Source organism: Trichechus manatus, unplaced genomic scaffold, assembly GCF_000243295.1.
Source record: "Trichechus manatus latirostris isolate Lorelei unplaced genomic scaffold, TriManLat1.0 scaffold00110, whole genome shotgun sequence".
In the NCBI taxonomy this organism is placed as follows: domain Eukaryota; kingdom Metazoa; phylum Chordata; class Mammalia; order Sirenia; family Trichechidae; genus Trichechus; species Trichechus manatus.
The window spans coordinates 9,057,215-9,083,471 of NW_004444046.1; the positions used below are offsets into that span (position 1 = coordinate 9,057,215).

General features: G+C 34.4%; 1 protein-coding gene across 6 annotated transcripts in view; it reads left to right on the forward strand.

The window, feature by feature from the left end:
* NLGN1 (neuroligin 1) overlaps positions 1 to 26,257 on the forward strand; it is a 1,020,111-nt gene that overhangs the window by 443,060 nt on the left and 550,794 nt on the right. For 3 of the 6 annotated variants that reach the window (XM_012557584.1, XM_004383483.1, XM_004383484.3), the window contains 2 exons: positions 3,966 to 4,025; positions 11,009 to 11,161. In XM_012557584.1, the coding sequence (XP_012413038.1) occupies positions 3,966 to 4,025; positions 11,009 to 11,161 (213 nt within the window). The remainder of the gene's footprint in view (positions 1 to 3,965; positions 4,026 to 11,008; positions 11,162 to 26,257) is intronic. The other 3 variants (XM_004383485.2, XM_004383486.1, XM_004383487.1) reach the window with 1 other exon arrangement.

Consider the following 26,257-nt stretch of genomic DNA (forward strand, 5'->3'; position numbering starts at 1 on the left):
GGGGAAATCGTGTGGCTCGATTTACAGGAATATGTGGCTCCTAAAATTTGGTTGTCTGGTTTTTTTTAAGTTTTTTAATTATCACTAGTTACTTCTTACAATGTTTTCTTTATATTTAAATTGTTTTACCTTCAGTAGTTACATCAATTGTAACAGTTTAGAATAAAGAAAAAATGAGCAGACTTGCTGATGTCTTAGGACAGAAGAGAGCTTAGGCTGTTTTGCTTCCAGATGAGAATAAAGAATCTTAAGATCATGTAGGGATCTGTTTCTATAATCCACAAGCATGTGTCTACTGTATTGAGCCTTCCTCAGATAAACCAATGTTGAGTTTCTCAATTTTCAACCCTGGACCCTTTCAGATATTTATTCTCACTGCCTTTAGGCATAAGAGATAAAGGGAGTCTGTTTTCCTTCTTCTTATAATCAGTTTTGCCAGAAACTGTTATCAGCCGTTCTCTTCCCAGGGAACCTTCAAAAATCAGATGTGTAGAAAATTCTTGATGTTAAGAAAACCCAGTTATGCTGGAATCACTAAAATAGTGCTGGACCCACACTGTGGGGGCAGTTTAATACTATCTATAATAACGTTTTACTTAGTGTTCAGTAAGTGAAATTCTTTAGTTGGGAGAACTCTCTACTTAATCTTCCTCTAGAAAAATGATGTTCTTATCCGTTTATGGTACTAAAGCCTATAGTACTGAATACCTATATGTTTTTCTAACTCTTCACATTTACTACAGTAAAACATGTCCTATGCAATGTATGCATGTAATCATTACCCCATATCAGTTAAGAGGTATGCATTCCATCCATAGAAAAACTCTCTGTTTGTAAGGAGTTCCTAGGTGGTGCAAATGGTTAACGAGCTAAGCTGCAAATTGAAAAGTTGGAGGTTCAAGTCCACCCAGATGTACCTGGGAGAAAGGCCTGGAGATTCATTTCTGAAAAAACAGCCCCTGAAAACCCTATGGAGCACAGTTCTACTCTGACACACATGGGGTTACCATGAGTCAGGATCAGCTTGATAGTAACTGGTTTCATATGTAGTATCATTTCATGGATTCTCTATTTATGCAGATTCAGAATCAAATCCCACTGCCATTGATTTGATTCCAAACAGTGACCCTATAGGACAAAGTAGAACTGCCCTATAGGGTTTCCAAGGGTGTAAATCTTTACAGAAGCTGATCACCACAACTTTCTCCTGCAGATCTGCTAATGGGTTCGAACCGTTGACCGCTTGTTTAGCAGCCAAGCAGTTTAACCACTGTGCCACTAGGGCTCCTTTCAGAGTCAAATAGAAACAGAGAATTATAGCCCTTTGCAAAGAACTAGGATATCATGTTTTAATAAAGCATATTTTGCTATAGCATCTACTGTAGACCAAGGAGCTAGCAATTCTGTAGGCATGTAAAATATATAAAGCTACTGGCTCAGTTGCTGTAGAACCTGAATGATTTCCCAAAGATGTTATGTAAATTGCCTTGGGTAATCTCGGAGGGAAAAGAAAGACACTTCTATCTGAATTGTCCAACAGAGATATACAACCTTTCACAAAATAAAGGCAGTGATTTAATTTAATTGGGATAGATTTTACATGCTCCTCCAAATATTAGTGAACTGATAATTCAGCAAAAAATTTTTGAGCTAACATTAGTGTTGTCTTATTATAGCCAAGAATTAAGCAAATTAAGTGAATTAACTAAAACTGGAAAGTAGATAGTGGTTTTGAAAGCAATAAATAACAACTACTACTACACTTATTCTGTCTTGCTAACCAGTAAATAAAACCATAACTTCTATATAACATCCTTAAAAATAGGAATGCAGGAAAACATATTTGTTGAAGCCTATTCATTTACTGCTTAGGTAATTATAGAAAAATAAAAACTTTGAAAATATAATATTCTAAGTCCACTATTTTATATGGTGTTTTAAAATCAGAAATATTTCAAATACAGTTTCCTGATGCAGCTGTTTTTAAATTTAAATTTAAAATATTTATATTTTTCAGGAATGCAGCAACACTGTTACATGAACATCAAATAATCCCAAGGGTGCTTTTTGCATTTCTACCAGAGTCATATTCAAAAAAAGTAGATTTTTGTGAACACGCAACTGAGCCAATTAACATAAACTATTGCTTTCATCTAAATTTTCTCTTAATGGAGTGATTGCTTGCAGGTGCGGCTATAAAATGATATTTATTTATTGTATACAGTTCCCCAGTCTGTGTTTAAAATGTCCTTGAAGCCATGACATTTACTATTGAGGGAGTCAACATGTCCCTTTGATTATGTTGTCAATTTCTGCATTTCCATTTTGACCTCTGCCAAATCAAAACAAACAAACCCATCGTTGTTGAGTCTATTCCAACTCATAGCGACCCTATAGGACAGAGTAGAACTGCCCCATAGGGTTTCCAAGGAGCAGCTGGTGGATTTTAACTGCCAATCTTTTGGTTAGCAGCCATAGCTCTCTCTTAACCTCTGAGCCACCAGGGCTTCTTGATCTCTGCCAGTTATTTTATTTTTCAAGGCTCTCTCCAAGCTGATGAAACATTAACTACATTATATTTCACTTTTTTCCCTTCTGTTTTCTGGGATGGTGTTTTTCATTCTTTGAGGGTTTTGATTGTAGTTTTGAATTACAAATGTAATGCACAGTAATCGCTGCAAAGACTTAGAAATCTTTCTCAAAATGTTTAACAATCATTTCTTATGAAGTGTGCTTAGATTTATTGTCTGCTTCTTCACTATTCATATTATTGAAATCAACACGATGCTCAGTCGTTTTTGTTTTCCTCCTTTTTCTATGACTGTTCTTTTATGCATGGCAAAATTCTCTTCCTTAACTGCTGTGTGGTTGGCTATCTTTTAACTTGAGTGTCCTGTGTTTGTAATGACTGCTTTTTGCATGAGCATTATGAAATGTCATATAAATTAAATGGTTGCAGAACAAAAGAGAATGTGGGGCTTCACTTGCTTTTTAGTGTGCTGAATATGTCAATTACGTGACACTTAAAATTACTTTCATATGGCCTTTGACTTCCCCTTTGGTGTGCTTCTTTATTCTAGCAAATTAGTATTGTTAAGTATAATAAAACATTTATTGAACAATCACAGTGTTTCAATATAATTATTCTCCTAAAACATGATCCTATTATAAATAACTGTACTGGGCATGAAATTGCACTAGGGCATAGTTCCATTATATTATTAAATTGATTATAAAATATAAACCCTGACTCTGTAACTACCTTAATATCTAAACATTGATTTCCACTCACGGTACCTTTGTTGTATCAAGTGATAACACTAACTGTCGGTGCATTTGTCCAGGTTGCAAATGTCTTATGCCCACAGCTAACATTTAAATCAAAGTACACGGGGAAATATTTGTCTAATGACAAGTAATTTTAAAAAGTCACAGTGTTGAAAAATGTATGATTTTAAAAGTATAAAACTCAAATGTTAATGCTTTTACCAAAAAGAAAAGAAAAGAAAGAAAAATACTCTAAAAATGTTCATATTGCTGTTTTCCCTAAGGTTATTATATTATCCCAGATTAAAGAATGAGTTTGACCTACTTTATTATAGTCACTAATTTAAATTAGAAAAGACACTGAGGAAAGTAAGTTCTTTCAGCTGATAAAACTGTTTACTTTTTTGTACGAAGTGGATTTTTTAAAAAATAAGTTCCTTTGTTTATAACTTGCATTCCAAGCCATAATGTGTTTTTTATGCTGGATAAATTCACAAACCACAGTTTCGATAAGGTATTTTGGGGAAAGGAATTTTTTTTTTCTTAAATAGATAATCAGCTTTCACATAACCACTTTCCCACTCTTTTTGGAAATATCCTTGAGAATTTTAGTATTTACATTGATTTTTGCCCTCAGTCTTGTTTATTCTTGAATTGTCTTTTTTTTCCCCCCTCCATTTCTCCGTTCTCAATCCTAGGTCCCCTTACAAAGAAACAGACAGATGATTTAGGTGATAATGACGGTGCTGAAGATGAAGGTATTTTTTTCCACCAAACTATTTGCATGTCAAGGGCTTCAATCACTTTTTCCACCCCTTTCTATTTTTTTACTTCTTGTCTTTTTTTGAAGAGTTGTTTTTAATTCCCGTTTTTGATGTGTTTTGTCTTCTTGCTTGTTGTTACATATAAGTACACATTTTTAATTTTTAAAAAACGAATGTTAAGTTTTACATTTTGATGCCAACCGTGAAAATGCTTTCAAAAGAGGGGCATTTTTTTTTTGTTTTGTTTTCTTGAACTGACTCTTGATATGTTTCATCCCACATTTTGACTGAGATTTGTCCATATTCTTTGAACTAACAACCTCTCCCTTGTAGTCTCTCTGTAACCATTTTGCATGTTTTCTAATCTATGTAAATATTTTACCCAGTGCCAAAATGTGTTTCATTTTTACATTTGACATTTGTTTAAAAAGAAACCCAAGCCCAATAAAATGAAAGACATGCTAAAAGCTGATATAAAGTGTTTCTTGAGCAATATATTTTAAATTAAACAGTACTGTTTTCTATTGATTTAACTACACAAATGAAATTGTATAGATAAGAAAAGGTAGTGTTTATATAACTATTTATAACCTATTTACATAACTGTAGTTAATACTGTACAGCCACTTAAGTACTCTGGGCTCATAATAGGGAGTACTTTTGGTAGTGATTATAGTTTGTTTTTTTTTTAACAAGATTAGTAGGCTACCCTTTCGTTTCAAAGGGACATAATTTCTAAGACTGGTAAATTAAATTATTCTGATTTTCGAAGTATTGCCACCAACTTTAAACAATATAACATTTCCTACTTCATTATATCAAAATTGTTCTCTTTCCAACTTCCTGTGACATACAATTCTGATTTACTCTTTGTAAATATAACTCTTCGCTAGATTGATTTGACGTTTCTCATTCTGTTGTGTGCCTTTAACTAGTAGTAAACTGAGTATCTAGAGAGGCCATTGATTCTTTCAGTTCAACTGGGTTCCATTCAGGGTTTTTTTTTTTTAATGCCATACAGTTATGATTACTCTAGAGGTGACTAACTTAATCCCAGTTTCAGAAATAATTCCCAAAAACTTAGAAATTAAATCTTATAAAGATATTAATAATATGATGAGAAAGGTTTTCCAAAATAAAACCCCAACCAAGACAGCAGAAGTGCTACTCCAATGAATTACAAGGAAACTATGAATGAGTGAATCTTTACTCAACAATTTCTGTTGTTTTCACTGAGACACATATTTAATAAACCCCTTTCCAGTAGAAAATTAAATTGTAGAGGCAATGTTTTGAAAGTTTAAAAATTATATATCTTGTTAATACTTCTATAACATTTAAGAATTATTTTGATTAAATATAATTTATGACATTTGATTAAAAATTCATTGTCCATGAACCCCAGCAGTGGATTAAAGATTAAACACAAAGAAGTCATTAATATTTGAAATATATCAGTATAGCTGCCTAAGAGTTATCATTTTGAATGTTAAATAGCTAAAAATAAACTATAATACCAAAATATAGATTGGATTTTTTTTTTTTAACACTTTGGTAAATCCGAAGTATTCAAACATTCATGACAGTTATTGGCTTTGTAGAACATGAGTTTCTGTTCCCAGTACTCTAAAGAAGATTGCTTTCACTGGAAGCTTTGGGATTTTCTGAACCTTCTCACGATCCATAACTCATAGATGTTTGTTATCTTACTAATACCTGAGTATAAAGGACTTCTTAGTGTGTAGCTTCTTAAATCTTCAGATTTTCCCAATGTAGCCACAAAGTTCATATGCATAATTATTTCCCTATTTTAAAAGACTTATTTTTTTGCCTTTGTAAAATATCATAGAGTAAGACATTTTATATGTTCATGAAGGATACCTGAGCTACCGTAGTGAACTAAGCCCTATAAATGTGAATCTATTTTATAGACTTGCTTTGAAGCACACTTAACATTTTTAAATAGCCATTAAAAATATCCTAAAGCCCTATTTAAATTGGTAGGTAGTGTTCAGGTTAAGTACTAACCCAGTCACTCAGTCGAGTTTTCAAATCAATAAACATTTTTAAATGCTCAAAAGCTTAGAATGTCAAACCAATCAATTCAAGTTGAATCTATTCTTCTACTTTGTTTTGGATAATTGTTTAGAAAGCAAGAAAGATAAATTCAAGTATCCCTCAGGAAAAAAAAAAATGAGAACCTTTCTTGAAAATTCTAAGCATCTTGTTTGTATTCAATTCCTTCACAATTTTTTTGTTTACTTGAGTGTGAAGGAAAACTGAGGCCAATGTTCACGTTTAATTTATTTCAGCTCTTGAGTCAACATCTCTGGACATAAAGCAACACATATAATTTACTTGATAAACTCCTTTTTTTACTTCAGTCAGAAGCCTAATTATTTGATTAGTCATATGGAATTCTTGGTATTTTTTCCAGTGCCCTGACTTCTCTACCCTGTTTCCATATCCCTATCTCAGCCACTGCATTCAAAGACTTCCTCAGCCATCCACTAGAACCTGCCTTCATTCGTTTTACACAATGGAAGGCTTCCTGGTGGAGTATATTCTTGTTTGTGTTTCTGCTATCACTCTCTTACCATCTGTTAAGACAGTCATAGTTGAATCATTTTTCATTTGTGCTTTATAATAATGAAAAAAGAATTGTCTATTTTATAGACTTTTCCCATAGATACAAAAAAAAAAAAAAAGACTTATCTGAAGTGACTAAAATGGTTCAAAGCAACATCCCAGATTCCCACCAGTTTATTTTGGGAATTTAAGAAATCTTTTAAAATTTTCAAAATTATTTGTGCTAAAAATTCCTTAATATTAATATTGGCATGATTCAGATACTATTTTACATCAAACATAAAACCAGTTACCCTTGCGTTCACACCAACTCATGGCGACCCCATGTGTGTCTGAGGAGAGCTGTACTCCATGGAGTTTTCAATAGCTAATTTTTCAGAAGTGGATCACCAGGCCTTTCTTCAAGCACCTCTGTGTTGACTGGAATCTCCAGCCTTTAGTTTAGCAACCAAGCAGGTTAACAAATTGCATCACCCAGGGACTCCATATCCAACATAGACCCTTTTAAAAAATTGCTCTTGTATGTTTTTTATACTTTTTAAGTAAAAGCATACCATCGATTGTGTTAAGTTCAGTTTAATAAGCACAAATTCAGCAAAATTTCTTTTGGTAATTCTAAATGATAACTGAGGTTTGTAAAGATAACTGAGAGGCACAAAAAATATCTTGAAATGTCTTTTGATATATCAGAGAAAGGTTTAATTGAGGCCACGCTTCACAATATAAATGCTGTTTAAATGTCAAAAACTCTTCAACATGGGCAATTAAAACTTAATGATTCCTTTAAGATGAAGAAACCAGTAAACATATTTAAGGAGTTATGTGACTAATAGTTATTCACTAGTACCGTGTTAAATGAAATTATGATTCTAAAGCCTGGTTGTCAGGTACAAATAAATCCCTATTAACTATTCTAGATCTAGTGACACTTGCTACATCTGCTTAAAATTTTGATTTGTCAGAAATATAAAATATTACTAAAATTTAGAAACAAAGTACCTACTTAGATTCCAAGTTTAGTTTTTTAACTTGAGAAATTTAATTAAAATACTTTCTTACCATGACATTTTGGAAGACAAATAATTATTAGTGCAGTAAGTACTTTCTCCTTACTCTCCCACTCTTTATGGAAACTTAGGTGCTTCGCAAGCCTTTAAAAAACTTCGAGTAACTAGAAAATTTGAAAACACTTGAAGAATAGTTGTAATTTTACTGGAATCTAGCCAGTGTTTTAGGATCTCTGAGAGTTTTTATGATTTTAGTCAAGTCTGTAGCAGCTGTTTAGGCAAAGTTAGAAATCTGAAGCAAAGTCAGTACCTCACAAATTTCTACCTTCTTCCTAAGGAAAAAACACAAGACAAGGTTTAGAGTGATGATTTGGCACTAATAAACTCATTAAAATACATTTAATATATTATCACTGAAGATAAAATAATCCTCTTCTCCAGATTTTATTATTAAAATGATGACATTCATAAATATCATTCAATGGTAGGCTATCTGATATACAGATTTTATGTATAAAGGTCCTGGTTCTTTTTAAAAACAAAGTAATAGAGATATAATTTAAACTGCTTGCATTTACTGTTAGCATTAATAATAGCTGTACACTCTGCAGAAAAGTAAACTATAAAATGCACTTCTAGGTAAAACACTATCAAAAGTAAAATCTAACATGAATCACTCTGATAAAACACCGTCAAAAAATTCCAAAAGTTCTGTAAAAGAAACATTGCATTTTCCCAAACTTTATTAGCAATATTTAGGGTTTTTATGTACATGAATTTTACTTCCTTTAGTAATTAAAATTCCTTATGGCACTGAGCCCTGGTGGCACAGTGGTTAAGCATTCGGCTACTAACCAAAAGATCGGCAGTTCAAATCCATCAGCTGCTCCTTGGAAACCCTATGGAGCAGTTCTACTCTGTCCTTTGGTGTCCCTGTGAGCCAGAATAGACTCGACAGCAATGAGTGTTTTTGGTATAGCATTAATCAGAGATTTACTTCAAGAGAAAATAAACACTGTTCAGGATATCATTAGACTTTGATAGAGCTTTCTGGAAAAGAATTACTTGGTTTATTAAATTCATAGGCAAGACTGAAATCTTTTAAAAGTCTGAGGGACAAATTACAAATTAAAATCTAACCCAAACTCTCAATAATCCTCTCAAGTCTAATTTTCAAAGAAAAATGAGATACCCTTCAAAATAGCTTCCAGAATATATTGTCATATTTCTATTCTTTCCTGACAAGGTCCACCTCATTTTATTATTAGGTATAAAACGTGGCAGGTCTTCTCAATGTTTGCCTGTATTGTTTTTCAGGTGATCAGAATGGTTCTACCAAGATTTCATTACTGTTCACAGTTGGTGCTTTGTAATTCTATGTAATTTTAATTAAAGAAGAATTCTGAAACAGCCCCCCTCTGTGCTACCTCCAAGCATACAATTAGCAGAATACAGTGTCTGCTGTGAACAGTCAGTTAATGATTTCAGTTTAATAATTTATTATTGCTTCTTCAGTGCCAGCCATACTAGAAAAATAAGAAGCTAAAACTATATGCAGCAAACAGGCATCTATGGTGAATAGTTTAACAATTTCAACAATTGTTTTCTCTGGGCAAGTCTAACATCTCCACAAGTCCCCAAATCATTACGAATGAGTGAATACCATTTCCCTCCCAAGTTTCAAGGAGAAGATAAATTTAGGTTTCCCTCCCAAGTGTAGCTGTGTCTAGACGGTGGTTTCTGTGTCAAAGCATCCTCTGCTTACCTCTTGAAAACATGACGCTCTTCTCAAATACACTCTCAGAGGAGGTGTAAGTTTAGATAACTTAAAATAATGTTTTAAAAAGCCTCTAAGTTCCGCAGTGAGCCATTTCCCCAACTTGCAAATTTGGACAAGCAAGTTGACCTGTAATTCCTGACCCTAAAATATTTTTTTTTATTTCAAGAAGTCACTTCATTATTAAAGTAGAATACTCAAAGCATTTCCATTAGTCATTCTTTTTATAGAAAATGTAAAACAGTCTCCAAATAGCCACATTTTTTTTCAATGAGTTTGTATCATATTAGTTCATTCTGAAAGCTGACACCTCAATCATAAAGATGTAGCGAAGTTAAGCTTGACAAAAAATACCAAAAACAAAAGAACAAAACAAAACAAAACAAAACTTTCAAATGACACTTTTCAATACTGGCGTTAAAAGAAAAGAATACACTTGATGTAATTTAGTTTCAGTTGTGGATATAAGGAAATCATGAGCTATTATTTAATAGTTATTATCATTAATATTTATACTATTCATATATTCATAATCATATTTATTCATATATAATATTTCAATCTCTATTATAGTTAAACCAAGTTTGTCAAAATACCATTTAACATTTTATAGAAATTAGTGCATTTTTAATATTGACTAAAATTATTATATGTTTCCCTTATATATTTTTCTAGATCCTTGTTGTAAACTACGTAATTAAGGGGAAAGTATCATAGAAAACTAGATACGTTTGATTAAAATTTAGAGCTGTAGAAATCACTTTAACATCACTCTAAATTCCAGCACTTTACACTTGGATTTAACTGTCTTGCCTCATGTCTACAACTTAAAAACGTACAGCCAGAGTGTAGCTAAGAAGACTACAATAGTTACACCAAGAGGTAAGCAAATATAGTTTAGTCTGCTTTCCAATCCCAAAGGGTAAGAGTTGAACGAGCAGATGACCAACATCATTTAAATGATAATCCCCTAAATACAACAACAGGAGCACTGATGCATATGGCTTTACTGCCTAGACATTCATCTGACAGTTAGTACTTAAGTAGGGAAATGAAACTTGTTGCAGCATATATACAATATTGTATTATGTCCATAGATTATAGCATAAGTGATTTGGTATTATCATGTTACATTTGCTACAAACCTTCACAGTAAGTGAGAAGTGGAAAATCAGCTTGTTTTATTCACTACAGCAGTGATACCATTGTATTTAGTTTATAGTTCATAAATTCAGTGGAAGATCTAGAACATCTTTAAAAAGTAGTTCTAAGAATCATTGTCATTCTTTCTTTTGGTTTTACTGTCGCTTAAGGAATTACTCATGAAGCACTAAAACACATACCTCCTTTTAATTGTCCAAATTTTGTGATTTAATTTATAATTTCTAAATAATTTTTTAAATTTGATTGAATAAAATGGATGCCTATTGCTCTCTTCCACGATAGCTCTTGATATGAGTTGCTTAAGAAACACTTCAACAAAAGCAGCAATTTAAACAACTATATTAATTACCCTCTCTTGTCCCTACAATAGAAAATGTTTTCTCTGCTTCCTTATGTGTATTTGTAAGGATAAGAACAATTGCCCACCATTTGTTTTTCAGATATTCGGGACAGTGGGGGTCCTAAACCAGTGATGGTGTATATCCATGGTGGCTCATATATGGAAGGTACTGGAAATTTATATGATGGGAGTGTCTTGGCAAGTTATGGCAATGTGATCGTCATCACGGTCAACTATCGACTTGGAGTACTTGGTAAGAAGTCTCTCTCTTTTTTTTTTTTTCAACCTATAATCCATGAAGTATATGATAGTTTGTTTTGACTTGTTTTGTTTCGCTTTGCTTTGTTGTTCTGTTCTTCTGACTTTGTTGGCAATTGTTGAATCAAAATCTTGTGATATTCTCAAGGAATTCTATGAATATTCTCAAGTTACTTGATAAAGGACAGCTAGAATTGGTTTTAAGATTTGAAACTAAAAGGTAAAGAAATTATTCACGTTGTTGAGGAGTGTTCTTCCAGTTTGGCTTTATAAAACTGTGAAAGGCGATAGAGGCAGGGCTTTACTGAAGAAGATTTAGTCCCTGGACAAATTTTTCCTTCGTCTACTTTTCTTTTTTACAATGCTATGAAATTGCCTGAAGTTTGCAATGGGCTTAGAAACAAGTTTATATTCTCTCCAAGAATATGTGTGTGTACGGTGGTGAATAGTTTGTTTGCTGTTGCAGTATATGTTGTGGGGTTTTGTTTTTAAATTTGGTCTAATAATAATTAGGAATATTTTGTGTGAATTCCTTTTAAATGAATTATTTAATTTTGAAAACATGTATTGATTTCATAAAGTGACAAAGGGTTCAATTCAATAGCATATTATGTTTCTCAAAGAACTGTAAAACAAAGTCAAAGTGGAGATCATATGCTTTTGAAGAGAAGTACAGAGAAATATTATTTACAAAATAACTTAGTTACTCTGAGACAGGCATGTTGTTTTATTGAGTAACCAATTTTTAAAAAGATAAACTTGTTATTCAACTTGTATAGGTTCATTTTTGATAGCACTGTCACAGTTTGAGACACTAAAGTTACTCCACCATTGAATAAAACACCTTTATCTGTGACATTTTAGTTAACAAGATTTGCTAGAAGCATATAATTCATCCACAAAATATTTTGTTTTCTGATCTTAATTGTTCACAAAGTCTTATCTCATCTTATAGATGTAAGGAGGTAGAATTTCTAATGTTATTTGGGAGCAAAGAGGCACCTCACTCTCCAAAATATTTAGAAAAAGAAAATTGAATTATATTCTTTTTAAAAATAATTGTAAATATCATATGTTTTTAAACATGTTGAGAAGCACATTTTTCTCCTCAATACTAATTATTATTATTCTAGTTCCTGTGTAATCATAATGTTATGTTTATGCTAACCTCCAAATATACATAAAGAAAAATTAAAACATTTTTTCAGTCAAGTTTCTATGTCTTGGAAAGGAGATATTTTAGCAATGTAAAAATGCTGTCTTGATCTTTTTCTGTAGTTTGCTATTTTGAAATTTGGGATATGGTGGATGATACTACAGATGCACTGTATCAATATAGGTATAAAATATTTCTGTACCATTGTTCAAGTACCCATTGTTTCTGCCATAGTTTCTAGTCCTGTATTGCTTCAGATGTTATAATTTCAGTGGGCAGGGATGATCATCTTCCCACTAATGAAAACTGTATATTAGGAGATGTATGAAGAGGTTCATAGTAATTCTCAGATACCTTAGCGGTCATTTGTTTCTCATGGTTTATTTTAATGTGAGGCTCTTCAATATCTTCAACGCATTTAACATTAATTATATTACTGTTAGCTTAGCTCTTTTTATCAATTATTTTAATATTTTCTGAATTTCTCAAGTTGAAAATTCTGACGCTAGTGACCAGTTTGCAATTTATTTTTTTCAATTAAATACTAAATTGTTGTAGCAGTGTTTGTAAGGACTTGAACATCCATTTAATCATATATTTTAATTTTCTTTTTTTTTTTTTAATAAAGCTGTTGATCCCAGCGAATGTTGCTTCTTTCTGTTACTGGTTCTATTCACATAAAGTAAGGATTTCATTAAAATATAGTGTGTTGTTATAAGTTCCCCCATCTTATTTTTAAGATATTCCAAACTAGTGAGGAGCTGACCTTCATCCAATTTGAATCTATATTCATGTCCGTATCCAATCTTTATATTTCATCCTCTGAGTGACTGAATTGTAGGACAACAGATTAACCAGCTAAAAACTGGAGCACTCAGTCATTTGCTTGGTCTGTATAATGGCAGACAATGTTGATGATGGATTATTTTCCCAGTATTAAATGTTTGTTCTGGCTCCACTGCACTAGTGATTTAACCTTTAGTCAGCAATTGTGTTCCTCTTTAAGATGTCGTCCACTAGTAATTATTCCCAGGCGTTTCCTTTATAGACCTCCTCTCAACAAGACAAAGTACAAAAGTCTGTGTTAATGAACCAATTTTAGGGCCATCTTTGGATATTAGTTCAGAAAGGATGTGTTCTGGTCACTTTCTTTCTGCAGTATACATTGAGCCATGTAAAAATTCATTGACAAGAATTAATTCATGAAAAAGAAAAGGATTGGAACATTTGTTTCTGCACACTTGCATGTGTGGTGCACCACAAACAGACCAACAGCTCATCAGACAGGAGAACTACTGCTACAAAGACTGTAAGCTGTTTTTGTTGTTGTTATTAATAATTTGCCTAATGGTTTGAGGAGAAGCCAAGGTTTCTTGGATGTAGGATCCATAGTACTGCTACTTTGCTTGCACTTAGGAGAGTGTTGGCAATTAGTAAGAAAGTAAGATTTGGTCCCACGTCAGAAACATTCCTGAGCTGTGTTTGAGCATTTTTATATGAAGGAAATGAATTTTGCGGTCAAATGCACAAATTGGCTAATTATGAAACTGTTGCTCTCAGGTGGTTGGCAGGCCTTAAAAAAATCAGAATGTCTGAAAGAAGTAATGCAATTAATGTTGATTTGAATTTGACATCTCATGGGGATATTCTACACAGTTTTTGTTTTAGCAGTAAGTTAAAATGTGACAATATTTAGTTGTAAAATTCATACAGTTATCTAGCAGTCAATGTTCCAGTTTAAAGCATTTTATATTAAAAACTATTTTATTAATTACAAATTAGGTCTGTTGTTGTTATTAGATGCCATGGAGTCGGTTCTGACTCATGGCGACCCTATGCACAACAGAACAAAACATTGCCTGGTCCTGCACCATCCTCACAATCGTTACTGTGTTTGAGCCCACTGCTGCCACCACTGTGTCAATCCATCTCATTGTGGGTCTTCCTCTCTTTCACTGACCCTCTACTTTACCAATCATGATGTCCTTCTCCAGGGACTGGCCCCTCCTGATAACGTGTTCAAAGTACGTGAGACGAAGTCTTGCCATCCTTGCTTCTAAGAAGCATTCTGGCTGTACTTCTTTCAAGACAGATTTGTTTGTTCTTCTGGCAGCCCATGGTATATTCAATATTCTTTGTCAACACCATAATTCAAAGGCATTAATTCTTCTTCAGTCTTCCTCATTTATTGTCTAGCTTTCGTGTGCATATGAGGCGATTGAAAACACCATGGCTTGGATCAGGGGCATCTTAGTCCTTAAAGTGACATCTTTGCTTTTTTACACTTTAAAGAGATCTTTTGCAGCGGATTTGCGAATGCAATATGTCATTTGATTTCTTGATGGATGCTTCCATGGGTGTTGATTATGGATCCAAGTAAAATGGAATCCTTGACAACTTCAGTATTTTCTCTGTTTATCATGATGTTGCTTATCAGTCCAGTTGTGAGGATTTTTGTTTTCTTTATGTTGAGGTGTAATCCATACTGAAGGCTGTAGCCTTTGATCTTCATTAGTAAGTGCTTCAGCTCCTCTTCTCATTCGGCAAGCAAGGTTGTTTCATCTGCATATTGCAGGTCTAGCAAAGAAGCAAAAAAAAAAAAAAATCTGTTATGAGAGCATTGCTCTGAAGAAGCTAGTAATAGGTCAGAGATAATTCTTCAACCACGACACTTTCTGTGTTGTCCTCTGGAAGGCAATATATATAGAAAGATAGTTGTCGTGGAGTCAACTCTGACTCTTAGTGGCTCTGTGTACGATGGAAAGAACTGTGACCCAATCCTGTGTCAGCCTCACAATTTCCAATATGTTCAAATCCATCCTTGCAGCTATTATGCCAGTCCATCTCACCATAGGTCTCCCTCATCCTTGTTGGCCCTCTACATCACCAAACATGATGTCCTTATCCAGAGATTGATCCTTCCGGGTGATGTGTCCAAAGCGAATGAGTCAGACCAGTGACGTCACTAAGATTGGTGTCACCTCTCCCCCTTGGACCTCCTCTTGCACCAAAACATACAGAATCCTTGTAAAGTTTTCTGTACTAATTTTACTCATAAATCATAATTCCTATATATGACTCCTCTTTTCCTTTAATTACTACTTTGTTCTCAACAAAGTTATTGATATAGATTCACAAATACTGTTGCTAAAACACCAGAAAATCTGACAAAATCAACTACTATAAAAACACTGGCAGCAACAAAAACTCATGCTTACAGCGTGTGCAGACTAAACCACATGATCTGAGCATCATTGTAGTTGGGTGATAAGAACAGCTCTGACTAGAGCACATTAGAAAGTTCGAAAAGCAAATTACCATAGAGTTTTAGCCTTGTAGGTATATTGATGCATGTAAACTGGGCTTACAAAAAATGTTTTTGTTGTTATAACTAACTACAGGCATTTTTAAAAAAAAAAAAAATTTCTGCTGCAACACTGCACAAAAATTTTATAGACAGTCATTTTGGTGTCACCCCCTCTGACAGTGTCACCCAGTGTGGTCTGCACCTACCATACCCTCCTAGTGATGCCACTGAGTCAGACAATGTTCTGTGGTAATGTAGACTATCACTATTATTGTGTATATATGCTTTTTCCCCCTGGAAATTCTATTTGTAGAGATATGAAAAACCTGTTAATAAGGTGGGAAAAAAGGCAAAGGAATGGAGGACTCTACCCACTAGACTCATTTCTGCATTTTCATCTTAGCGTTCTCTATAACCTTGTCATATTCAGTCTTATATTTCTTTATGCTCTGAAAGTTTAGAGTTTCTTTTACTTCTGGTTATGTGCATTCTTTGTCTTCAGCTAATTTTGATGTAAACCCTTTCTTTATTTGAATAATTGTTAATAGAGGCGTGTTTTTTAATACTGTAGCATATGGTCAAAACAAATTATCATATTGGGAACTATTGTGAAAAATGCTTTATGTGTTCTTGAAAAAGGAAAATAGTCAATATCAAATGTTATGATTGTAACTAGAGTAAGTGTTTCTGCATATGGACAAGAATTGTGAGAGAATGTGAAATAAATTGCTCACATACTGGGATGAGAGATTTTGCAATAAACATTTTTTTGAAAATAGAAACTATGTAAATGATAACATATATTCAAATCTTCAAAATGAAAAAAAATGCTCCAAGAAATTTAGTGTTAAAATGTTTCAACCAGCTCTCTAAATTTAGAATAAATTTATAAGATCTCTTTAGAAAAAAAGAAACATTTCTTCCACTTTGAAGATCTAAGTTAGGCAAACATAATATTTTTATCTGATGGAAATATTACAAATCATTTTTATTTTGATATGGATATTTTGAAGACATTCTGCAAAGATTTCAGTTTGAGGACTAAGCTGTGCCTGACCCAGGCCATGGTATGTTCAATCATCTTGTATGCATGCAAAAGCTAGACAATGAATAAGGAGGACCAAAAAATTGAGGCCTTTGAATTATGGTGTTGGATAAGGATATCGAATATACCAGGAAATGCCAGAAGAATGAACAGATCTGTCTTGAAAAAAGTACAGCCAAAATGCTCCTTAGAGGTGAGGATGGCAAAACTTCATCTCACATACTTTGGGCATGTTATTAGGAGGGACCAGTCCCTGGAGAAGGACATCATGATTGGTCAAGGGTCAGTGAAGGAGAGGAAGACTGTTAACGAAATTGATTGACACAGTGGCGACAACGATGGGCTTAAGTATAGCAACTATTGTGGGGCTGGCACAGGACCAGGTAGTGTTTCATTCTGCTGTATATAGGGATGCTATGAGTTGGAAGTGACTTGATGGCAGCTGACATCAGCAATGCAATTCATAATTTCAACCTGTGTGATCTACTTTAGAAAAAAATTGTTTTAAAGACTTCAGAAAAACTGGTATCTGGAAACCTGGCAATTTTTTGTGAAAGGGTCTAATTAAATATTTTACTTAGTAATTGAATTTGTATACCACCTATTGTGGGAAAAATAATCGGAAGTGCTAGCCAATCTACTTGTATTCGAAGAATTACATTTAGTTTACTTTATATTGCCATGAAGGCTAAATCATTTAAAACAGGAATACTTTTGTTAACTTCACTGTTTATCCCTGTTAACGAACACATAAATTTATTTTTATTCTATCTGACATGGCTAATAATATTTGTTAATTCTTATAACGAGATTATCCATGCACTAATAATGTTTCAAGTATTATCAGATTAATGACAGAAATAAATATAACTCTGATGTGATCAGTCATCAAATATGTAACATTGTATATGTATACATGTTTCCAGCAACATATACCTTCTATGAGGGATAAAAAGGTAAGAACAACATAGTCCTTATCTTTAAAGCATTTTCAGTCTAACTGAAGAGGAAAATACTCAGTAGAGAATAATAATTAATATTCTACTTTGTATTTTATAATCATATGTGTTTGCTTATTAATGTGTATAGAGTGACTTTATATAATATAAAAAGACAAATCAGAACAACAAAAAAAGGCAGAAAGCACAGAATAATCAGATGAGTCAATATGTGTGCAGTAATTAGATTCATATTTGAAACCTGAGCAGGCTTGCGGCCAGGAGATATGCTAATGTCTACAAAATGCTCATGATTTTAAAAACGAAACAAAACAAAACAAAAAACACCTAATTCCTCAAGTGGTACAATGCTTTTTTGTTGTTGTTCTTTTTTTTTTTTTTTGCTTTTACCTTTGTTTCGTCTGGCTCTAAATCCTAAAACATAATCCCAAATACGACCTTATATTTGATAGTAATACATAATCAAATATTAAATTTGATAAGATGATAATGTCCTAGTACACAGCCAAATGTGTTCTTGGCAGGTAGAAGGAAAGTCTGTCCTTGAAGAAATGAAAGTAACTTCATGGAATGGGTGATGTTGTTGTTAGCTGCCATTGAGTCCATGCCAACCCATAGCAACTCTATAGGGCAGAGAAGAACTGTCCCATAGGGTTTCCTAGGCTAGAATCTTTCTGGGAGCAGAAAATCAGCTCTTTCTCCCAAGAAGCCGCGGGGTGGTTTCAAACTGCCAACCTTTCAGTTGGCAGCCAAGCTCTTAACCGTTGTGCCACCAGGTCTCCTTATGGAATGGGTAGTAGTTGATGAAAGCATGAAGAGTGGATTATCTCAGGTATTAACTGAAAGAGAGCACGCTCTTTCTTTTAATTTTTATTCATCATACCTTTTTCTACTTCAAAAAAGTAGAAGTAATTTTTGACAAAAAATAGGTTGCTAAAATCATATTTGAGTATAAATACATATAATGTAGAGAAGATACAGAAACTTAGGCCATGAATATGTACTGTAATTGAACATAAATGTATATCTGAGTTTCCCAGAAGCAAAGTAAAAAGGATAATGGAGTGACTTTTATAATTTCATTATCAGATAAAGGATACTTACATACTAATCAGAACAAATGTACACATGTAAATCTGTTTTTTCACAGTCTACTATAGAGAAATTGATCATGAGTCGTTTTTATTTGGAACACTGAAGAATATAAGGATCCTCTGATATGATCTTCTAATCATATCATTAGAAGATGTAGAAATATTCTCAGTACATGATTATTTATATTAACCCTCTGTGAAAGCCAAGAGCGTAATAATAAATGCCCACAACTTTTCCAGTGTCATTTCAGCAAAGAGCTAAGCTAATGCAATCCAGGTAAGATATTTGGCGATTTCACTTCATAATAGGATAGAGCAAAACCAATTAAGAGCAACGATAATTAACTTGTTCCATAGATTTCTTCTCTCAAATATCAGTTGTATCAACTAGGTTTTAATAAGGGCTAGATGGTAATCAATTTTAGATTGAGTGCTAAAGTGAGCTCCTGGAGTAGAGATATTATTTGTTCATTAAAGAAAAAACTTTAGATAATCATATAGTGTAAAGTTGACTCTCTGTTCATAGTTTTCATTCTATTTATCCCCCCCCCCAAAATGATTTCAGGGACTTGCAATAAAAGCAATTATTTAGTTATGTCAAGACCTAGAAATAACCTGAAAATAATTATGTCAATACTGTAGCAAATTGGTGAGGTGGTAGTCAGGGAGGGCATGAACAGTAAGTAGGTGTATTATACTCACAATTCCTACAAACAGGGAGGCCCAGCACTCCATGATACAGGGACATAAAGAGAGCTGCATCCCGGGGCAAGGAAACAACAAGCTGGAATTATAGGAGAGGGTTTGTGTAAGGCAAGTAGGGTGGGGCTAGTTAGGTTGCACAGGCTTCCTGGGGATGGGGCGTTTGAATAATTCTGTATGGTCAGAGGCACAAGGATTGTCTCTAGTTGTTGTGTACCTGGCTCCTGGCCAGTAAGATTGAATGGATAGTGCCCAGAAGTGTGGGAACCTGATAAGGGGAGTGGCTGAAGAATGGATTTACTCAGCTGCTCAAGAAGGGGAACAAACCAGCTTCCAGGCAGGGCCTCAAAACTGTGCCAAGACAGCATTTTAAGAAAATGGAATTGTACCCAGTTTTTTTAAGTGTTCTTAAAAGAAGAAGAAAAAAAATATGTTCAAGGTACAGTCATGTGGCGGTCATTCATTCATTTAGCCATTCATTCATCCAGTGTAAGTTTTGCAATATTATGTATCGGATATTCTGTTGCTTATTGAGGACATTGTGCAAAACAAGTCAGATGTTGTCCCTGCCATCTGGTAAATTACAAGCTATCTTAGAAGACAGGAAATAAATGAATGATTGTACAAATGATATACTTTAGATAGATAATGATTTAGTACAAAGTTGATTTCTTTCCAATTACTTTTAGGATTAAGTGCTAGGAAATGGTTAAGTGCAATGAGAGAGAGAGAAATTCAGAAGTTTTTCTTAAGCAGTGACATTCAAGTTTCCATTCTTTGTACTCTGGAAAAGCACTTGTCAATAATCCTAAGAACCTCCAAGTTGCCAATTTCTTTGGTCACTTATCTGTTCTTATCTTACTTGGTCTCTCCAGAGCACAGAGCCCAGGTAACTAATCCCTTCCTGGTATGTTTCTTTACTTGGCATCACCCCTTTCATTTCCTCTTATGTCACTGTCTGCTCCTTCTCAGTCCCTTTGTTGGCTCCTCCTCCCCTGCTCTGATCTCCTACTCTGGAGTATCATTAAACAGAAATCTTGGCTCCCTTCCTTTCTCTCTCTACAATATCTCCCTAGGGAATGTCACGCATGGCTCTAAATGCTGTCTCTATGAAAGTGACTTCCAAAATCTTCAGGACTGGGCCATTCCTCAGAACTACAGATTCTTATGCATTTCTGCCTACAGGCATCTCCATGTGAATGTCTAATTAGTATCTCCAACTAACTCGACTAACAGACGTTGATTTTCACTCTCAGACCTCCTTATTTCATTGTCTTCCACATCCACATTATAGTAATAATTGCAACAAGAGCAATATTAAAAGCCACATTCATTAATCACTGCATACATTTCAAAAGATGCTCTGAGCATTTTCCATAGATTACCTTATTAAATTCTCACAACAATCCTATGAGGTAAAGTTGTTAATTTCTCCATTTTCTGAACACAGCAACAAGTGAGTAGAGAAGCTGAGTAATTTATTTGCGATCATATATGTCCCAGTGTTTAAATGGGGGAGCCAGAAATCTTACCCAGGTGGTCTTCCTTAAACACAGCACTATACTGCTGGTATTGGCACTACCATCTATCTAGATGCTCAAGCAAATACTCTATGGATTGTCCTTGATTTGTCTCTTTCCTTTATTGTTCAATATCCAGTTCATCAGCTTGTCTTACTGAATTATTCCAAAATACATCCTGGTCTCTTCCTTTCCATATCTTTATTCCCAAACAAATCCAGCTCTCCTTGAACTTCATAGTTTACCTCCCTCTATCACTTTTGCTCACTAACTATAATCCATTCCTGCACAGCAAATGCAGATTACCTTTCCAAAACATCAGTTATACCACCTCTATTCTCTGCTTAACACCCATTATTCTCTTAGAAAAAAATTCAAACTCCCTCCCTGTCCTTTGCCCAAACCCTGTGTGACCAGGTCCTGGACTGTATCTCTTACTTAGTTCATCTCAAAATGTCTTCCTCTCTGTTGTAGCCATCTTTCATTCCTCATACACACCAAATTCATTCTTATATTAGGGACTTTATGTTTCCTTTTCCCTCTGCCTCAGATCTTTGTGAGACTGGTTTCGTATTCTTCTGATTTTGGTTTAAATGTCATCTCCTCCAAGAAGCCACCCATGTTCTTCCAATCTAAAAAGAGCTACTAAGTCACAAGTCACAATGGCTTCTCTGTTTTCAAATGCTCTACACTTCATTTGTCATTCCCAATTTTTCTTATTTATATTTATATTGTTTATCTTCTTATTGTCCATCTCCCCAAAGCCTAGAATCTTCCTTGTCCCGTTGCTCAGTAAATAATTGTTGAATAACTTTAAATTGGATCTGGAAGTTCAATAGCTATTGATCCAAGATGGTCATAGAATGGAGGAACGGGCAGAGTCTCAAGCAGAGAGGGGAGTATGGGTGAAAACCAGAAGAAGGGAGAACCTCCAATTTTTTTAAGTTGTATTTGCAAAAAGAAAGGGGTACTAAGGAAAAGAATATTTGTGGAGGTGAAATGTAGACTGAGCGTTTCTGGTCAGGCAACTCTGAACCTCTTATGCTAGCATTATTTTGGTTTTTCCTTTACTCTTCATCCATTTACAAAGTTAAATTTGAAGGCAAATAAAATATTTTGAAATAATTTTAAAAGATGTATGATAATTAGAAACAAAACAAATCATTAAAACAAGCAGCTGTGGAAAAAATTCAGAAGTCCAAACAAACAAACAGACCACCCACAAACAACCAGGCAAATTCTCTCTCTGAATTAAATGAGCAAAACTGTCTGGTGAAATTCCAAGTACAAGGGGAAGAATCCCAGGGGATGACTAGCCCTTAGGTCGATATTTTATTTGTAGAATGAGAGGGTAACTGTAGGATTTGCAGTGACTATGGAAAGTTCTCTTCCTCACCTGCCCTTCCCTTCCTTAACTAGTTCCTGGCAAAAGCCATGCAATATGTTATGGATTGAACTGTGTCCCCCAAATTTTATGTTGAAATCCCAACCCCCATACCTGTGAATATGACCCTATTTGGAAATAGGAATTTTCTTTTGTTATGCTAATAAGGCCACACTGGACTAGGGTGGTTCCTAAACCCAGTCCCTTCTGAGTGGTGTCTTATAAAAAGAGCAGAATAGACACCAGCATGCATATTGGGGAAAAGACGAGCCAGGTGCATCTACAAGCCATGGGACACCAGGGATTGTCTGGAGCTGCGAGAAGGTAAGACAAAGAAGACCTTCCCCTAGAGACAACATCTTGAATTCGGACTTTTAGCCTCTTAACCTGTGAGACAATAAATTTTTCTTCTTTAAAACCATCTTCTTGTAGTATAGTTTGTTATGGCAACACTAGGAAGCTAAGTCACAATGTAATAAATTAGTCACAATATTGATTTTTTCTTTTAAATGGAGATATGAGTATATGAATCTTTTCTTCTCCCAGGGTCAGTTTTTCTTCTCTGTTCCAAAGAAACATGAGGGTTTGACTTGTGCTGACAAATGGTCATTTCTTCCCTCTGATTTTTCCTCAACAAGGAACCACAGAAGTACTCCCACAGCTTCTGGTGACCTAGTGCCATGATCCTTGATGTTTCACCCACTTTCATTGCTTTGCCTTAAAAATGCACTGCAACTTTGTTTGCCAGGACACCTTGTTTATCCTTTCTCTTTCCCCTTCTAAAGTCTTTGATTGAACCACTTAATGTTTTAGCATTTGGATATTGCTCCTTTTTTTTTTTTTTCCTATTTTTAATTGGTGCAGCTCTTTTTTTTCTCTCTCTCTCTAAATACCTCATATTAGTTTCCTTCTATTCACACTGCTAGTACCTACTCACCTTGGGTTACCAGAATGGCCTTCCAGAGCTTTTCCTCTGCTTCAGTCTCTAAATGGGATCCATGGGATATGGGACCCATCTCAGGCTTTCCCTGCCATTTAAGGTCTGCTGAAGTAGGTTGCTATACTTCTTAGCAAATTTATTTTTTATTATATGCTGGAAAGATCCTTCCACTCCAGCCAGGCCACCCTCGTAATTGCCTACCAGGTTCAATTTTGACCACTTACCGTAACTCATCTTGCCCAGTCTATGAAAAACCAAACCCATTGCCCTTGAGTTGGTTTTGACTCATAGGGACCCTACAGAGCCCAGCTATTTTCCTACCCCAGGCCAAATCAATCTCCCTTTTCTCTAGGCTTTCGTAGCATCACAAAAGAAAAACCTAATTCCAAATAGGATCACATCCATAGGTACAAGAACCAAGAATCCACACATATGTTGAAGAGACACAATCCAATTCATGACACCCAGGTACTAATTTTTTTAAAGGAAACTTCACATTTGGAAGACAATTATAAAAAATAGAATCATATGGTGAAAATGCTACAAAAGATAAAAAGCAACAGCCCTAACCCTGTGGTTTAAGCTCATTTATGCATCATGCTTTGGCATTCTCTGTTTACCTGCAATCATCACCCTATGGGTTACCTTTTGTCTACCCGTTCCTGGAGTTGGACTCCACACTGATATCCTCAGGGACTCTGATGGTTAAGAGAACCCAGCCAGGGGGATCTTCCAAATATAGAGTGGGTAGAGGTAGAGGCGATTGGTAAAGCAATGTAAAGAGGTGGACTTCTATATAACATATGTACTCTGTAAGTAAAATTTCTCATTGGACTTTTGTTTTGTATGAGAAAACTACAGATTATTTTACTTTTCTGACCTGTGAGTACAGAAGGACCGAATGAGTATGTTTGAATAAAATAGAGCTTTGTTCTTTCTGTCCTTAAGAGGAAGTGATATTTTTTTACTAAGTTTTCTTTTTGAAATATATATCATATGATCAGGACCCCTGTTGGCACAGTAATTGAGTGCTCAGTTGCTAACCAGAAAGTCGGTGGTTTGATCCTACCAGCTGCTCCGTGGGAGAAAAATGTGACAGTCTTTTGGTAAAGATTTACTACCTTGGAAACCCTATGGGGCAGTTCTACTCTGTCCTATAGGGTCGCTATGAGTCAGAATCCACTCAAAGCCAACAGTTTGGTTTTTTGTATCATTTGATCAAGGAACACAAATTTTGTTTGTTTTCTATTATTCTCTTAAAAACATCTACTTGCTATATTATCTTTTTTTTTCTTTTTTCCTGTCCTTTGCTTTTGCTCCAGTCTTTACATAGTAATAAAAAACTGCTATTTTTCTCAAAGTGAGTTAAAATAGGGTAACTACAATTTAATGCCATGTCAGTTAACTGTGGTGTGAATTTTCTGTAAGACTCAAGTGATACACAGAAGTTGTCCATGGAAATTCTTACTTGTATGAAGCTCAGTTGTATTAAGCCAATTAAAAATATCTTCCCATTATTTTAAATTGTGTGTATATGTATATAGGTTAAAAAATTGGTCTGTTAGTCTAGCCCTAAATTTTGCATTAGTTACGCACCTATTCTCTTAAGGGTTCTATTTACAAATCTGTCCACCATCTAATACCTCTAGACCAGCACCGCCCAATAAAAATATAATGCAATCCACATATGTAATTTTTTAAATCTTATAATAAACCAAAAAACCCAAACCCATTGCCTTCGAGTCAATTCCAACTCATAGCCACATTAAAAAGAGTAAAAAGAAACAGAAATATGAATTTTAATAATGTATTTTATTCAACCAAATATATCCAAAATATTATCATTTCACATGAAATCAACATAAAATCATTAATAAGATAGTTTGCATTTTTTATATTTTTAAATACGATGTGTATATTCCACTTAGCAAACAACTAAATGCAGATGCTAACTTTTTAACAGCTAAAGTGAAATGTAATTCTACCTAAACAATACAGTATTTGTGTTGCGATTAACAACAACAAAAAATTTATGTTGACACTGCTTCATTTCTTAAATTTTAATTAAGTAGTTAAATAAAATCAAAACTCAGTTCCTTGATAACACTAGCACATTCAAAGTGCTCAGGGGCCACAGATGACTAGTGGCTGTAATATTGGATAGCACAGCTCCAGACTATTGCTACTAAACCTTTTTTAATTACACATACTTGTTAAGGGAAGCAAGCTCACCCAATTCATGCCTGTTTGTAAATAATATACATATACCACGGTACTAATATATTGTATACGTTGTAACATATAAAAAGAATATAGAAATTTTAGCAATGAAATAGAATTTTAAAATAATAACATTATTTTATTGTATTCATTAAAAAATCCCCTTTTTAAAGCTATGTGTATGAAAAAGCTTCATTTTTTTAAATAATATTTTATTATGCTTAAGTAAAAGTTTATACAGCAAATTAGATTGAGCCCTGGTGGCACAGTGGTTGAGAGCTCCCCTGCTAACCAAAAGGTTGGCAGTTCGAATCCACAGGACGCTCCTTGGAAACCCTATAGGGCAGTTCTGCTCTGTCCTATAGGGTCACTATGAGCTGGAATCGACTCAACAGCAACAGGTTAACAACTTTTATACAAATTGTTCCATGCCATTGGTTACAATTTTCACAATGTGTCAGCATTCTCATTATTTCCATTCCATTTGTTCTGTTTACATTTACCTTGTTTCCCTTCTCCTTGCAGTCTCCTTTTTGGTTTTGGGTAACTGTTGAGTGTTTGGTCTCACTTGGTTGATTGTTTAAGGAACACACTAGTCATGGGTGATATTGCTTATTTTATAAGCCTGTCTATTACTTGGCTGAAAGGTGACCTGCCGAAATAGCTTCAATTCCAAGTTTAAAGGATATGTTAGGGTGATAGTCTCAGGGATTCCTCTAATCGCTATCAGCCCAGTAGGTCTGGCCTTTTTTAAGAATTCGGGT